Here is a 17,953-nt window from a genome sequence, read left to right as displayed (position 1 = left end):
TAGTGATGCAGTGATGAAGTCTCTGACCAGTCTCTCAAATCACTTCATCACTACTGAGGTGAGGGCTACAAGGCGGTAGTCGTTGAGGCAGGCGGGCTGGGGCTTCTTCGGGACAGAAACAATGGTGGAATGTTTGAAGTAGTGAGGGGACAACTGACGGTTCCAGGGAGAGGTTGATTTTTTTTAATTAAAGCATTTTCTACCGATCTGTGATATACATGCCAATCATGCAGTTCATCTGTAATTCCCAGCAATACACAATGAAGTGCAAAACCCTTAACTTTGCCTCACTGTGATTGAGGATTGCAACAAAATATGGTGTGCTGATTGCACAGATGTGGATCCTGAATGTTGCATTTCCAAGATATATGCTGTTACAGAAAAATAATGTTATATTATGTAAGGTGTTGCCCTGACTATGCACATGTTTTTAGTGTTGTGGAACATCTGTAAGACAAGCTAGCTCATGTTATCTCTTCCATTATATCAAGAGCGTGTATTTAAAGTCTTGTCCTTTTATACCAAAGTGAAAATGCTCTTTATTTATCAAGAAACAAAACATAGTATCTTTCATTCCATTTAAAGTTACGATTATTGTTGTGCAAAAATTTATGCAAAAATAATTTCCTCTAATCATTTATATTATATTTTAAGCCTTTTATACTTAAAATATATACTTTATTTCTCTGTAGATACTGCAGGTCCGCACATCTCCCTTATTCTCAGCAAAATGAGCCAATAGTGGGCGCATGTGAGCTCCTAAGTGTCTCTATGAGTAACATTTGATATTTTAAAAACCTTACATAGCTTAAAGATATGAAAAGTTGAAGAGAAGGGAATTTGGGTTGAAGATTTGGGTATAAAATTTGCACACAGCTAAACCGATTTAGAAAAAAAAATATTCAAGGTATTTCAATTCCATTTTTTGCATTGGAAAAAAATACAGTCCAGACATCCATATTCATTAATATTTAGGGTGATGGAGGAAAAATGTGTGAATTAAATCTTTGCACAAATATTCCTTTGAACTGAGTAATTCTTAAAGTATCTATTATTATATAACTATTCCACCATGCTTATATAAGAACCACCACATTAATTCAAAAAGTGCTCAAACATTAGTACTTCATTATTCACCTTTTCATTAGATGCATGATTATATAACTATATTACTTAATGATAAAGTAAACATATTGGTTTCAAATTCCCATTGGACTGAATTTTTAGTATTCAGTCCCACAGGTTTGGTCATGTTTTGAGTACTACATACATAATACAGTATATAATAGTACACTATATACAGTAATCAATTAATTTTGTCGGAATTTACTTTGAGTTCTGCAGATAAGCAAAATATTAATTATTATGCCAGTAACATTTTCCTAGACATAAAGAAATGAGAAATGAGTATTGTGTTAACTGAGTCTGTTCATTCATTGTAATGAAACAATACATAATGTAGTCTTTTTGTCCACAATGTATGTTAGCCAAAATGTCAAACTTTATATGTAACATGGGACAAAATTTAATTTGCAGTCTGAACCCAAAAAACCTTTACTTCATAAGATTCTAATCTTATATTTTTATAAAGAATAATTAGGTATGCTGATCTTTTTACTGACGGACCGATCTGTTCAAGACAAAAGAAGGGCTGTAGAATGTTAATAATAGTAGTCACAAAAGACTAAGTTTAGATTATAAACATGATTTTAGCAATGTATGTTTCATGCCACAGACTTTTCATGGTGCGAAGGAGTTGTATTGACAAGAGTGAGATATTAGTGAGGAATTTATCAGTAAGAAGGCATTAGTAAATTTTTTAAATACTGGTTATCTGTGGACCTGATATTAAAGTGCTACCTTTAATGTTTATAGAGTCTAGCTAAACACATGAACTGGGAGATAATTTGGTGCTGTAGGTGCCTATTACCTTTCGTAATTGCGCAGAGTAAACGACAACCAAAATATCCTGACAAGACCGCCATTGGTTACATACCTACACCCATCTGCTATTATATTTTAGTAAACCAGTGTTTCTGCTACCTCCTTTTGGCTTCAGGGCAAATCTGTGCTACCTAGTGACGTCAAACGCAGTAAGCATGACCAGCTGGTAGGGTGACGAGTGTCACATATTTTATCCTCCTTCTCTATTTAAGCACTGAATTCAGAGCTACCAGGCTTGGTAGTATAAGTCCATTTACAGAAGAAGACACACTTACAACATGGATATGACAAAGAAATTACTTTTGACAGAAATTTAAAAAGTAGAATCCTTTCCTTTACAATTTTACTTTAGAGGCGTAAACACAACTCCAGACAATTTTTAGATTTTTTTGTGTGTGTGCTGATTTCCGGCAAAGTGCAGTGATGGAGATCGAGTCTATGGCAGCAAACACTGCACTGATCAAGGCTAGAGAAGGTAAGACAGCTTTTATTTAATTACATTTATAATATAGAGGAGAAATGTGGCAAAAATGTACATTAATAGAATTGTGTTGAAGAAGTACACAAAGTTCACTCTAACATGTTTAAAAGCGGCCTCAATTTAAAACAAATAGAGTTCTGTTTTCTTTGCCTGTTCATGCAGACATGTATGCAACTTAGTCTTGAGAATGTTTTGCAAATATTTCAAGAAGACCTACTATCGCAAAATATTTTGAACGAATCTAACGACTAAAACCATTTCATTCTGTGTAGTAAACTAGTAGTATTTTTAGGAAATGCATATGAATAAATTAGACCTTTAGAAATCTATACTCGTTTCAAAATCCTAAAGTTGCTATTTACTTTTTTCTTTAACCCTGATTGATGATTTGTAAGTTTAAACAGCACATTTCATATTTCTCTCTCTGTCTCTCTTTCTCTCTGTCTCTCTTTCTCTCTTTCTTCCCCACTTTCTCTCTCCTTTTTTTGTCCTTGTCCATATAAAGCAAATCACAGCACTCAGAAAACACAAATCTGATGACTTAAGGTTTCCAAACAGGTTTGACTTCTTTTCTCGCAATTGCAGCTCGTGTCTATTTGTGCAAGTGCTAAAATTAGAACGATAAATTGCGAACCTGTTGGTTGAGTCATAAAGAGCAAAGGAACAATTCTTAATCCTGTCAAAAGATTTATACATCATTTTCACCATTGCTGGAAATACAGTTTCCTATTTGGGAAAAGGCCTTTTAAATGTTTTTGTGTAAATTATAAGTAACTACACCTATAAAAGTTTAATCTGACTAATCTAATATTTAATAAACACCTGCACGATATTTTTAAAACATAAAATCAGATGCAAATTCTGAACAAATATGACAATTTTTATTAAGTTAGTATAGATTGAACTAAGGTTCTTTGTCTCACACTATTTAGGCTTCCAGTATGTGAGCCAAAAAGCAGGTGTGGTGAAGATAAACATTTAAAAAGTGATGCTATCTGAAACATCCATTACTTCCTGCAAGTTTAACCTACGCGTTTTGTTATAACAGTTAATACTTAGGATGTTTACAAACTCAACTGTTAGCAAAATTGATACCTAGGCCATTTATTCAGTCATTATATATAGACACAAAGACAAGTCTGTGCATTCCAAGATATTTTAAGTTGCTTGATACCAAAGCAGCCCACAAACACAGTCCACTCAGATGTAATAGAAATAAAAGAAAATACTAAAAATAGACAGTGTAAGTCCCAGATATATATTTTATAATGTATATATACATTAAATTATATATATATATATATATATATATATATATATATATATATATATATATATATATATATATACATATATGTATATATATGTGTGTATATATATATATATATATATATATATATATATATATATATATATATATATATATATATATATATATATATATATATATATATATATATATGTGTGCGTGTGTGTGTGTATGTGTGTATATATATATATATATATATATATATATATATATATATATATATATATATATATATATATATATATAATTTAATGTATATATACATTATAAAATATATATCTGGGACTTACACTGTCTATTTTTAGTATTTTCTTTTATTTCTATTACATCTGAGTGGACTGTGTTTGTGGGTGTGTGTGTGTGTGTGTGTACTTTTTCAATAGCAAGAAGAGATTTTTGAGATATTTGATTTTCATATATAAATCCTTAGAATTGCCTATTAAACCCAAAGAAGCTTTTTAAGTAAGTGTTACACTTAGTAATGATTTAAATACTAAATTTTAATTAAGTTAATTTCAATAGTTAGTTCTGTAAATGATTGAATTAAATTAGTTTTGTTGCAAATGTGCCTTTATATTTGTTACACAATGGTTATTACATATTAATTAACTATTAAGCCTAATGAACTTGCTAGACATGCAGCTTTTTATGCTTGGATACCTATGAATCTTTTTTTGCCTTTCCACACAAGCTGGAGCAGGAAACATTTGGTACAAAAAAGCAAAAGAATTGCCTGAGGATCGGTAAAGACATATTTGGGAAACAATCATTTGTAGAAGAGATGTCCAATTCTAGTTTCATTAGACTGGAATCCAAAGCAGTGTTTTTTATTTAGTGTGTGTGCTTTTTTTTGTTTTTATTGTTTTGCTCTGACACACCTTCTAATATCATGGTAATTAAATGGTTATAAAGTAATTGGTGGGAGCAAAAATAACATGGCCTGTTCAGGTTTTTTTTTTTATGGAATGGCCATGAAAATATATATGGCTATGTAAACATAATATTTTAGGTTTAATATGTAATATTCATTTCCAAATATGTGCACATGTACTCATTTGGTAGGGTTCAGCTCAATCAAATCAATAATAACCATTAAAATACATAGAAAAAAAAATAGTAAAAGCAGTTCACATTGCATTGCAGTTGCATTAGGAAAACGTGTACCTATTCTACCATTAACTACCATATTACTTTCTTCATCAAGCTTTCTAAACCCTATTTAATAAATTTTTAATCACAAATAGATTGCAACTGCGGATATATTGTATGCATTAAAGTTTTGTATGTACAACTTGTCATTATTTACATTTAGGTAAATTTGTTATATTAACTATGTTAAAACTTTTGTACAAAAGGTCAGATCAAAAAGTCAGTATGAGTCTTATCCCTTCAATTAAATAGATGTACAGATAGCACACAGATCAAACTTTGATCATCAGGTTTTTTTTTAACAAAAGTGTGGTGTCAATGCATGTTGTCAATGGAGCAAAAAGGAGAACCTACCGAATTCCGAATATATAAATATTTATATGACTTTACATTCACTCAGAATGTTGCTAATTATATCATTAATAATCTATATATTTGCATTAAAGTATTAAGTAATTGCCAAAAGGAAGGATTTTTACTAGTGGTCAATTGAAGCCAGCATTAAACACTGGAAGTCAAATGCAGTGAAGTGTCCCCTCAAATATAATATAATAATAAATAATATTATTATTATTATTTTCTTTTTATATAATATTTTAATGTAATAGATTTTAATATAAAATAATACTGAATATAAATTCAAGCTTATTAGAAGTTTATTAGAAGAGGTTAAAACTATGATTATAACATCATCAAAAACATATTTTCTGCATGCTGCATAGTAGAGCTATATATATATATTAAGTATACTTTTTATATACATTTACTTTTATATGACATGCTTTCACTACTTTGCTTTAGCATCCACCATTCTCTAACCCATTTCAACATATAAAGTGAAACGTATTTGCATATAAAAATCCACACCTCTTCATAGCCAAGTTTACAATTCCAGGTATCTGCAGTTGATAAACAAGAAGAACCAGGTACAAGCAAAAGTTCATTTCCAGGTGCACTTATACTTTCAAGAATAGCTACTACCTGAGCAGTTGTAAGCTGATATAATCAGAGTGGCTCTACTGAGATTTTTTACCCTGTCAATTACACAGACAGAGAACAAAGATTAAATTTCTGGTTTATCATGAACTGGTTTTTAGATCGTGAATGTAGATAATGTGTCTTTCATTCAAAAGAAATGCAAGCTATTAAAAACTGCCAGTTAGTGAGAATTATTATGACTTTTTGCACTTTTTTATCCCTTTTTAATTACAATTAATGTTGTGATTTTAAAATGTTACTTCCTATTAGCTTTAAACAGCCATACACAGTGCTGATACTGCTTCCAAAAAAGGTTACTAATTTGTTAGTTTTCCCGCTTACTATATGAAATATTCATGTCTAAATATTTATTATTTTCAATGCTTCTGCTTATTAATGTGTAGAAAGGCAGCAATGAAAACACTGTGCATTAGGTACATGTGAAATATCTTTTCTATTGACATGTTAACCAAAATGAAAATCACATTTGTATATTTCTATAATTCTGTCTAATACTGTATTTTAGACGTGTTGACCTTGTTCTGTGTTATGGCTGCTCTTCATTATGTCACAGTTATCATAACATCATAACATCAGACATGAAGTTGCTTTTTAATTACCCACAGAAGAGATTTAATAATAAATTTAATAATACTAAACATATCAACAAAGTGCAATGTCTAATTAAAATATTTTCCAAATGATGTCATTATTATTTAACAGAAAGATGATGATCTTTAAACTAGTTACAGCAAATTCCCTGAAAGATCATCATCTGCTGGTCACACTGGCAAATAGGACTGTTTTTATTATTATATTTTTACAAGGACAGTCCAAATAATAATTCTTGAAAAAGATTACTCTATTCTTGACTAACATATGGTATGCCAAGTCAAGTATCAGTTGTTCACGTGTGTGTTTGTGTGTGTGTGTGTTCCCTTTTTAAGACCATGCATTCCTTAAAAGTTTTTTTCTGAATTTTAAATTACAGACAGCTTATAACTAAACTTTGCAGCGTTCTGGGTTAGATTAGAGGCTCACTTTGTTTTGTGTTTTCTCATTCTGATATTGATGAACATCTCTCTCATGTCCCTGAAGGTGGTGGTGGCAAACACAAAGGAAGAAGCAGGAGATGGCGAGAGTTGTTGCAATTTCCTCACATTAACGAGTGTGCAGAGCTGGAAAGCACTATTGGTGAGATATAAAAAAATAAAACCATTTTTTTTAAGTAAATAAGAATGCAGATAACTGATGCAACGATATGTGGGTTACAGAACGAGACTACTATTCCTTGTGCGTGGAACAGCCTATAGGGAAGGCATTATTCCAACTCTACTGTGAGACAAGACCAGCGCTGAAATGCTGCATTGACTTCCTGGATGCAACGGTATGCACAGAGCCATGACCTCATTCCAGCTAAACATGCTTAACTGAATTGCAAATGTGGTCTTGCCAGGTCTTGCCAGAAGAGCAGAAATTATTATTACAACAAAGGGAGGAGTAAATCTGGAATCAAGTACACATCAGTGTGATAGGTGCCCACAAACATTTGGTCAAATAATGTATAAATAAGGAATAAAATAATAATCAACAATTATATTACAGTTTCCACAAGACAAGTTAGTTCTGTTATAACTAACATCATAATAACTACGAAATATATATATATATATATATATATATATATATATATATATATATATATATATATATATATATATATATATATATATATATATATATATATATATATATATATATATGTATGTTCTTTGTATATATATGTTCTTTGTATATAAATGTTTTCTGCATGTAGATAGATGCTGAGGTCTTTGCCTTTTTTGTCCAGGATGAGCATGAGGTCATACCAGTTGAGAAATGGAAGAGCTATGGGAACGAAATTGTTTCAAAGTATCTCAACATAGAGGTAAACAAATCAAAATATAAGCATTGCACTAAATGTACTATTCAATTTCTATTGAACATGCACATATATCTTCTAATACTGGACACAATAGTACTGAACTAGTTAAGCAGCTGATGAATAAGGAAAATGAGAGAGAGAGAAGGTTGGATGGTATGGAGTTGGTGAAGCAGGAAGTGGATAGGATTAGTAAGGAGGAAGTGAGAGCAGCGATTAAGAGAATGAAGAGTGGAAAGTTGGTTGGACCAGATGACATAACAGTAGAAGTATGGAGATGTTTAGAAGAGATGGCAGTGAAGTTTTTAACCAGATTGTTCAACAAGATTTTGGAAGGTGAGAGGATGCCTGAGGAATGGAGAAGGAGTTTGCTGGTACCGATCTTTAAGAATAAGGGAGATGTGCAGACCCGCAGTAACTACAGGCGAACAAAGTTGATCAGTCACACCATGAAGTTAAGGGAAAGAGAAGTGGAAGCCAGGCTGAGAGAAGAGGTGACCATCTGTGAGCAACAGAAAGAAAGAAAAACGAAGAAGACCTTCAGTAATATATAATTTGATTAAAATGAAAGACATAATTTATAGCAAATGGAAAATGTAAGGCCTTACAAGTTTTACAAAAGTTTTACAGGTTAAATGATTGTTCTTGCTAAAAAAAAAAAGTTTTGCACTTAACCAAGATTTTATGAATAAAAAAAAAGGGTTTTGTTTATTTGTTAAGAGCCTACTCATTGGCACAATGCATGAATTAAGGGCTTAACCTTAAAAATGATTTGATAGTTTTTATGACTTGAACTTGACTTGCACTAATATTGCACTTGCCAATGACAGACTTGACTACAGCCCTAACCAAACGGGCATACAAACTTTAATAATTGGTTAGTGTTACAGTGATTGACATGCGAGAGTACTACCATCCTGCCCACCCAAAGAGAAAGGCTCTCTTGTACACAAACCATCAACAGTAGGACTCAATATATATGTTACCTGAGAGACGTAAGTCTCCAGAATGGTTGAATAGTTTGTTTTATAATCAGGAGATTGATGGTTTGTGTGCAAGAGAGCCTTTCTCTTTGGGCGGGCAGGATAGTAGTACTCTCGCCTGTCAATCACTGTAACACTAACCAATTATTGAAGTTTGTATGCCCGTTTGGTTAGGGCTGTAGTAAGAAATAGAGCTCCCCAAATCCATATTTAATTCCTGATTATATGTCTTGCCAGTGCTATGATGTTATGATTATTTAAAATGGACCATGTTAGTCAGTATTATTAACCTTCAGTAGTCTAGTAGTATCGTATGCAAATGCAATATCTGTAGTTATATAAAAATAGTAATAGACTGGCATCCGTACATCTCTAGTTTTTATTTTTGTTTCTATTAGCTTATGTATATGTTCAGTCTCCTCAATATGTGCAGGAGATACCAGATAACCATCGGGAGATATGCAAGCAGAACCTGGAGCTCAACATCTCCTACAATCTCTTCAACGATTGCAGGAAGTGAGTCTTGCTTTGTAAATGTGTCGACAGTAATATCTATCATGAATACACATTAAACTTTTGGGTTTTTCTTGTTTCAGAGCAGTACATGACTTTTTGAGCAGAGAGCCTTTCAAAGATTATCAGAAGAGCATGTATTTTGACCGTTTCCTGCAGTGGAAAATGGTTGAAAGGTGTGCCATTTGATCAAACACATCTGTGCCATTTTAGCAGAACAACATGAAATACAATATAGAGCAAAGATGATGTTGCATAATCAGTCCATTTAAAAAGACTAGCTAAACAGGTTGTTGGGGTTTTTTTGCCCACAGAAAACCAGTCACAAGGAACACATTTCGAGAATATCGGATTTTGGGAAAGGGAGGCTTTGGGGAGGTAAGGATCCAGTTACTTAAAATAGCAACTGTTTTAAAATATTCCCAAAATTACGTAACTTAAATTCTATTTTAATAGGTGTGAATAAAATAGCATTCTGTCTAGAGTGAAATATCAAAATGAAACTATGTGCCACTCACCTGACACTTCACACCTCAGGTATGTGCATGCCAAGTTCGGGCATCCGGCAAAATGTACGCCTGTAAGAAACTAGAAAAGAAACGCATCAAGAAGCAAAAGGCAGAAATTCTGGCTCTCAATGAGAAGCAAATCCTGGAGAAAGTTAACAGCAGATTTGTGGTGGGAATTTATATTTAAACACAGCATTGATAAAAGCATTATAGTGTCTTTCATATAAAAAAAATTGTTCTTGTTGTGTTTGTGGGCAACAGGTCAGCTTAGCTTATGCGTATGAGACTAAGGAAGCTCTTTGCCTGGTGCTGACAATAATGAATGGTGGAGAGCTAAAATTTCATTTATATAAGATGGGCATTCCAGGATTCAGCAAGGACAGGGTGCAGTTTTATGCAGCTCAGGTCCTTTGTGGCTTGGATCACCTTCACCAAAACAATGTTATTTACAGGTATCCTGATTTATAAAGCTTAATTATACATGCTTGAAATTTACTTACCATTTTTTCTGAAAACATAATCAATTTTAATTTCATTTCAGGGATTTAAAGCCTGAAAACATCCTCTTAGATGATTATGGTTAGTGCATCCATCTATGCAGATAAACACATCAAACTCATCAAATGTGATTTAACTGTTGTATGTTGTAAAGATGAGTTGATCTTCCCTAACATAATAGCTTCACAAGCAAGCCTTGCTTGCCTCCACCTGCTCTCTTTGTCAAATATTATCTAAACTTATATAAGGAAATGAATTCAGGAATGCACTGGGCATTATGTGCATTGTTTTTTTGTTTTTTTTTACTGGTCACATTCTATTTTAAGTCCAAAACGACAAAACGCAAATTTTGGACGCACCTCCGCAGCTTCTTGGGTACCTTAGGGAATTCATCTAGACATTATGTTACTTGAATACAATACTGTTTTAAAAAAAAAAAAACTAATTTGCTGTTCGTTAGGTTTCAAATGAGAACCCGCAAATCTTCCGAGCCGTGAATTATCAGGGGTTGACTGTACATAATAAACCACAGCACTAGCGTACTGTCAAATCTGATTGGTTGGGAGATGATAAATAATTTTCCCATAAAAGCAGCTCTAACATTACATAGTTTATATAAATGTGCAGGCTTTGATACAATATATATGGATAAAAGTTTGTTAAAACCTGACCATAAGAGTGGTCTGTGCTTTTTGAACATCTCATTCCACAAATAGTCCCCATTTGCTGTGATAATAAGCTCCACACTGGGCCACAGCCTGCATTCTATTGTATTCCAAAGGTGTTCAGTAGGGTTGCGGTTAGAGCTCTATAGCAGGACATTCAAGATCTGCCACTCCAACCCATGTAAACCATATATTTATGGACCTGGCTTTGTGCACAAGCGCTTTGTCATGCTAGTACACGTATCTGTTTTCTTGTTTAAGTGGAAGGAATTTTAAAACTACCACATTCAAATGCATTGTGTACAATTGTGGACCTGCAACATAATAGGTTTGGTCAATATAATGTGTTATACAACATTATTTAAAAAGTGATAGAAATTGTAAATTAAAACATGATGTAATGATTTTTAAATCTCATAAACCCATATTTTATTCACAGTAAAATGTAGAAAATCTATCAAATGCTATGACTGAGGTATTGTACCTTTTTAAGAAAAAAATAAGATATTTTATAATTTGATGGCTGCAACACATCTAAATAAAAGTTGGGCTTGGAGAGGCAGAGTCGCCCAGAAGTAAAGATGGGAAGAGGTTCACCAATCAGTGAAAAACTGTTTCAAAAATCTCATGGAACAATTTCATAATAATGTTCCTCAACATAAATTTGTCTGTGATCTGTGGACCTTGCATTAAAAACATACATGACTCTTTAATAGAAAACACTGCATGGGCTCAGAATTCAGAACTCATCATCTGTGAATACAGTTTGTCGTGTCATCCACAATTGCAGGTTAAAGCATTATCGTGCAAAGAAAAAAGCCATATGTGACATGCCACAGTCGTCTCAGGGCCAAAGCTCATTTAATCATTTAAATCATCATAAATAATCGACTGAGGCAAAATTTACACTGTTCTGAGGTCACACAAATTAAAATGTAATATTCTTTTGGGAAATCATGGAGGTGGCGACCTACATACTGAAGAAGAGAGTGACCAACCGGCTTATTATCAGTGCTCAGTTCCGAAGCCTGCATCTCTGATGGTATGAGGTGCATTAGTGCCACATATATGGCAGCTTTCAAATCTAGAAAGACACCATAAATGCTAAAAGATATATACAGATTTTAAATCAACATATGCTTCCACCCAGACAACGTCCTTTTCGGGGAAAGCTACACAGAGGTAAACATGGTCCCGTCCCAGCTTTCTGAGCTGTGTTGCACCTATCAAAATCAAAATTACCATATTTTTTTAAACAATTAATATGGTTTCTATGGTTTTAAATCAAATCAAATCAAATTTTATTTGTCACATACACAATCATACAGAGTACGACATGCAGTGAAATGCTTTGGTTTATTGTGTTCTATATAAACTATGGGTTTATGAAATTTCAAATCATTACATTCTGTTTTTATTTACAATATACATACTGTAGCATCCCAACTTTTTTGTAATTAGGGTTATATAGTTAGTCAAGTGATGGGTATTTTTTTTGCTATTGTAAAAAAATGCAAACAACTGTTTATTTAACATTTACAGTAGATGTTTTGTAACAGTTAAAACTACAGAATAGCAAATGAATCAACCTCAGTGTGGAAACATTAACTTCAGTTCGTGTTGGGCACATTGGCGTTATCCCATTGTTGATTATATTCCTATAACAGATTATTCTGTCATGCTTTATTAATTAATTAATTCACTCATTAACCAACCGTCACAGTATCACATTCCCCAAAGGTTTATATGTTATTAATGTGTAAACTATCATTTCATGCATTTATAGTGGTGCTTTCTTTTTTTACAGGACATATACGCATATCTGACCTGGGCTTGTCAGTAATTGTTAAAAAAGGAGAGTTTGTTCGTGGCAGAGTGGGAACAGTTGGATACATGGGTATGTCATGTTCTCATTAGTAAACCACAGGACATGTTTAAAGCATTATTTTTACATTAGAAATACCCTATATGGCATTTCTAATGTAAAAATGATGCTTTCAACTTTTGAGGATTATCATATGATTTCAGCTTGTACAGCCAAATCAGTACAACTGTCCTATTGCTATTTATAGCATTTAAATTCAGTAAATATGTATATTGCACTCAGCTCCAGAGGTCATCAGTGATAAGCATTACAATGTAAGTGCTGACTGGTGGGGACTCGGCTGTCTCATCTACGAGATGACCGCAGCAGCTATGCCGTTCCGTGAGCGCAATGAGAGACTGCATCGGAAGGAGCTTGAGAAAAGAGTGCTGGAAACCAAAGAGCACTATGGGGTCAGGTTCACAGCGGACACGAAAGACATCTGCCAAGTGGTATGAAAACCTCACTAAGTGTACACATTTGAATATTCAGTAACAGTGTGTGTGTGCAAGTAAAATTGTGTTATTAAGGTGGCAATCTAGCATGGGACAGAATAGTAATCCATATCAAAATGAGATAAAGTCTACCCGAGTAGAATGTCTATCACATATAAAAATACAGATGCAGTTAACATTTGCCTTTTATTCAGCAAAATTTCCAAAAAGCCATATCTAGCATAACATCTTCTGAATTATCTTAGTGTTACAAAGTCCAGATCATTATCTAACAAGAGTTACGTCAACTATTATGCCTATCAATAATGCAGGCATTGCAGCCAGTTAATAGGTTACTTCCATGTTAGCTACCTAAACTTGTTGTTTTTTGCTGACATTCATTTGCACTCTATATTTGATAATCCTTCATTTTATACATTCAAATCCTTTTCATTTAAACTCACTTATCAAAGCAGGAATACCTACATTTGCAAAATGTTAATGTGACAAGTGGTATCCATGTTTTAAACTTAGCTTTGAGCGATTCGACTGGAATTCTTTGGCACACCACTAAAGACTAAAATGAATTGTTAAATACTAGAAAAGAGTTGTGGTTGTTGAAACTTCTTCACAAATAGAGGAAGAGAATCTACCGGAAGTTATCTAGAAAGGTGAGGCATCAGACATGGCCTTTCTCACAAACTTCTGTTATTATTTATGGAGTTAACCAGAATTGGTTACAGAAACTTTTACTCTTTTGAAGACTCAACTCCAGGAAAAATACTTTAAACCCTACCACATTTAACATTACATTAAGTCATTAACATTGTTTAGGGGTAAGCAGGAAAAAGGTGGTTCCATCTGGAGTCACATGTAAACTTGTTTACATATGAATATGAAATTATAAATTACTAAAATGTAAGCAAAATCAACATCTGCAATGTAATACTTTTTTATTAGTTGAAGGATGAATATAGTAATACTGGGTCCAGACGTTCTACTTTCACTTAAAGGGAAAGTTCACCATTAGCTTCTGCTTCCTCATGAGTGACTGTTTGTCTTCAACATCACATCAGTGGCATCAGAGTATGAGGAAACATGAAACATAAAACTAAATCAGAAAATGAAAATAAAAAGTTGTATTTTTCTTTAAAAAAAGATAAGTTACAAGATAAAGAAAAATAGCTTATTTGTTCCAAAAATATCAACAAAAAACTGTAAATGATTTTTTTGTTTATATTTTGTATGTATTTTACTAAATCTTTGTAAAAGACCCTGAAGTCTTTATTAACTCCAATAACTTTCTGTCATTAGACTGAATAAAGAATTATAAATAAAGACTTAATATAGACTAATAAAGACTACAAAGATTTAGTGAAATACATATGAAAAATCTTTTGCAATTTGTTGAACTTTCTGTTTTTTTATTTGTTATTTTTTTATGGGTTGTTCTTTTTTTACTGCATGCATAAATGCTGTCAGTCAGGGTAAACTGGATAATACTTAATACTTACTTAATAAGCATTTGCTTACGTTTATAGACAAACATAGACAAAGGTGGTATTTTAATAGTCTATTAAAATATGTAAATTATTGTATTATTATGTGATGTATAAATTGGTGTTTTATATATATATATATATATATATATATATATATATATATATATATATATATATATATATATATATATATATATATATATATATATATATATATATATATATGAAAGAGTAAAAAGTAAAGGGTGAAAGAGTAGTGGAAGCCCAGGCTGAGAGAAGAGGTGACCATCTGTGACAGCAAAATGGTTTCTTGCTGAGGAGGAGCACTACAGATGCAATATTTGCTTGAAGATTTCTGGGAAAGTTTAGAGACGGTTAGAAGGAGTTGCAATGTGTGTCTGTGGATTTAAAGAAAGCGTATGACAGGGTGCCGAGAGAGGAGTTGTGGTATTGTATGAGGAAGTCAGGTGTGGCAGAGAAGTATGTGAGGGTGGTGCAAGACATGTATGAGGACAGTGTGACAGCAGTGATGGGTGCAGTAGGAACAACAGACTGGTTCAAGGTGGAGGTGGGACTGCATCAAGGATCGGCTCTGAGCTATTTCCTGTTTGCATTGGTGATGGACAGGTTGATAGACGAGGTCAGACAGGGGTCTCAATGGACTATGATGTTTACGGATGATATTGTGATTTATGGTGAGAGTAGGGAGCAGGTTGAGAAGAGCCTGGAGACGTGGAGGTACGTACTTCTCTGTGTTAGAGAAGTACTTAAGTGAAGAACAGAGTACAGGCAGGGTGGAGTGGGTGTAGAAGAGTGGCGGGAGTGATTTGTGATAAGTTTGTGATATATGCAAGAGTGAAAGGGAAAGTTCATAGGACTGTGGTGAGACCTGTGATGTTGTATGATTTAGAGACAGTGGCACTGAGTAAAAGACATGAGGTGGAGCTGGCGGTGGCAGAGCTTAAGATGCTGAGATTTCCATTGAGAGTGACGAGGATCGACAGGATTAACAATAAGTTGATAATAAGGGACATCGCATTTAGGACAATTGGGAGACAAGGTGAGAGATGCCTGATTGAGACGGTTTGGACATGTGCAGAGATGGGACATGGGGTATATCAGTTGAAGAATGCTGAGGATGGAGCCACCAGGCAAGAGGAAAAAAGAAAGACCAAGGAGCATCATTATAGATGTGGTGAAGGAAGACATGCAGGTAGTTGGTTTCAAAGAGGCAGATGTAGAGGACAGAGGGGCATGGAGATGGATGACCCGCTGTGGCAACCTTTAACGGGAACACCCAAAAGAATAATAAGCAGTTTATATTAAAATGTAGTTTTAAAACTGCTGTTACTTATTGACTGTTTTACTCAGCTCTTGGCAAAAAATCCAGAGGAAAGACTGGGATGTGGTGCTGGTGGTGTAAACGAGGTAAAAGATCATGTGTTCTTCAAGGATATCAACTTTAGGCGATTAGAGGCTGGAATGCTGGATCCCCCTTTTGTGCCAAATGTAAGTATAACTCAAACTACAATTGAAGTAGAGATCCACTGCAGTGGTCAAAAGTCATTTGAAGTCATTTGACTCATGCATCTGTGGTTTATAAACAGAACAACTTCATTTGTTTTGCATTAATAGCATGTATTATGGCCCATGACAATACTCCATCAACCATTAAGTGATGATCAAAGCTCATGATAACTTAGTGTCTCTGTTTTCACAGCCAAAAGCTGTGTACTGCCAAGACGTTGTGGACATTGACCAGTTCTCCACAGTTAAGGGCGTCAACCTTGATGTGATAGATGAAGACTTTTACACTAAATTCAGCACAGGCAGCATGGCCATCCCATGGCAAAATGAGGTACTAAAACAATAGTAAGTGTAATAAATACTGTCTGTTACATCAAACTTTGCTACAGTCTCACTTTTCTGCCTAATACAGATGATTGAGACGGAGTGCTTTAAGGATCTGAACGTATTTGGCCCCAAAGGCAAGAGGACACCAGATCTCGATCGTACAATTCAGTTTGCCCAGATACCCCAATCGCCCCATAAGAGCATGCGCCAACTAAAGCCAAATTCTCGACACAGGCTGATTGATAGAATCTTCAAAAGACATGTAAGGGATATTTACAGCCTACATTTGTTAGGAATATAGGAATATCTGTACATTTGTGCATTTATCCAATCATTTAATCAACTCAAGCGGATTAATGTCTATGAGCCTTGGTGACTGTGATGAATGGTCAAGTGAGTACCAGTTCTGCAGGTGGAAATACCTCCTTCAAAATCACATTACAAATTTGATGAGCAGAAAAGCACATACCACTTCAAACATTGTGGGAGATTGGATGCATCAGAAGAGCAGGAATCTCAGGCTAGATGTACTAAAACTGGACAGTGAAAGACTGGAAAAAATACCAGGCCATTTCTTTTTGGTATTTAACTGTACAGTTTTAAGGGAAATGCTAGCCAGTGTAACCTCAGATTACCGCTCGTCTGAGTGAAATCTGGTGTTCTTTATGGTGTTGCATCCCTTCAAGGTTGACATGTTTTGACTTTGAATGTTTTTTCTGTTCATCACAGTTGTAAAGAATGGCTATTTCAGTTACCAAAGCCTTCATGTCAGCTCAACAAATCTGACCATTCTTCTCAGACATATTGTCATCAAGGTGTTTTGTGTCTCTGTAAACTCTAAAGACTGTTGTGTGCCAGTCTCAGATGATTGCATAAGTGTATAAATGCTGAGGTGTTCCTAAAAAAAAATGATTGTGACTAAAGGTTGCATTTCCAGTACCTACATGACAGTGCATCCATTCATACTGGAATTTGTTTTTTCAGGATCGTGACGAGCCTCCACAGCCGAAGAGCAGGGCATCAAAAAAGAGCCCTGATGAGCTTCGAATGAACTTATTAGACTCTTCATATGAATTAATCTAAATACTAACACTTTCTACAAGTAGATTCACGTTTCTATAAGTGTAATACACATTTAATTTTGCTGAAAGGACTCGTGACTAGTTAAAAGATTTAACTAGGATATAAACTCGCAGGACTGGTGCTAACATTAAATGGATTATTAATTGTATGAAGGAGTAAATGTATGTGCCTTACTTTATGATTACTTTGACTTTTTCACATTTTATACTATGTCTCACTTAAATATATGACTGAAAAATCAGTGAAATCATTTTGTTGTACATTTT

At 33.8% G+C, this 17,953-nt stretch overlaps 1 protein-coding gene across 2 annotated transcripts; it reads left to right on the top strand.

The window, feature by feature from the left end:
- The first annotated feature begins 76 nt into the window (after positions 1–76).
- grk5 (G protein-coupled receptor kinase 5) lies at positions 77–17,937 on the top strand. Of its 2 annotated transcripts, none has more exons than XM_083569413.1 (16): positions 77–2,419; positions 6,960–7,055; positions 7,136–7,248; positions 7,711–7,788; positions 9,199–9,281; positions 9,362–9,454; positions 9,593–9,656; positions 9,816–9,956; positions 10,049–10,239; positions 10,329–10,366; positions 12,758–12,847; positions 13,058–13,266; positions 16,122–16,259; positions 16,471–16,608; positions 16,690–16,866; positions 17,589–17,937. In XM_083569413.1, exons 1-16 carry the CDS (start codon positions 2,368–2,370, stop codon positions 17,685–17,687), a joined length of 1,800 nt encoding a protein of 599 aa, XP_083425539.1. In that variant the 5' UTR covers positions 77–2,367; the 3' UTR covers positions 17,688–17,937. The 2 variants fall into 2 exon arrangements, with proteins under 2 accessions (XP_083425539.1, XP_083425538.1); XM_083569412.1 differs by having other exon boundaries at positions 2,142–2,419; positions 9,181–9,281.
- The last annotated feature ends 16 nt before the right edge of the window (positions 17,938–17,953 follow it).

The sequence above is a fragment of the Silurus aristotelis genome, assembly GCF_946808225.1.
Source record: "Silurus aristotelis genome assembly, chromosome: 18".
NCBI lineage: Eukaryota > Metazoa > Chordata > Actinopteri > Siluriformes > Siluridae > Silurus > Silurus aristotelis.
This window is presented reverse-complemented; position numbering and strand designations above follow the sequence as displayed.

What these genes read in the sequence shown, in the direction of transcription:
- grk5 (XM_083569412.1), top strand. Translation starts at nt 2,368, where the DNA reads ATGGAGATCGAGTCTATGGCAGCAAACACTGCACTGATCAAGGCTAGA. An exon ending in CATCCTCTTAGATGATTATG is followed by an intron (nt 10,367 to 12,757) that starts GTTAGTGCATCC and finishes CTTTTTTTACAG; the next exon opens with GACATATACGCATATCTGAC. An exon ending in GGGAACAGTTGGATACATGG is followed by an intron (nt 12,848 to 13,057) that starts GTATGTCATGTT and finishes TATTGCACTCAG; the next exon opens with CTCCAGAGGTCATCAGTGAT.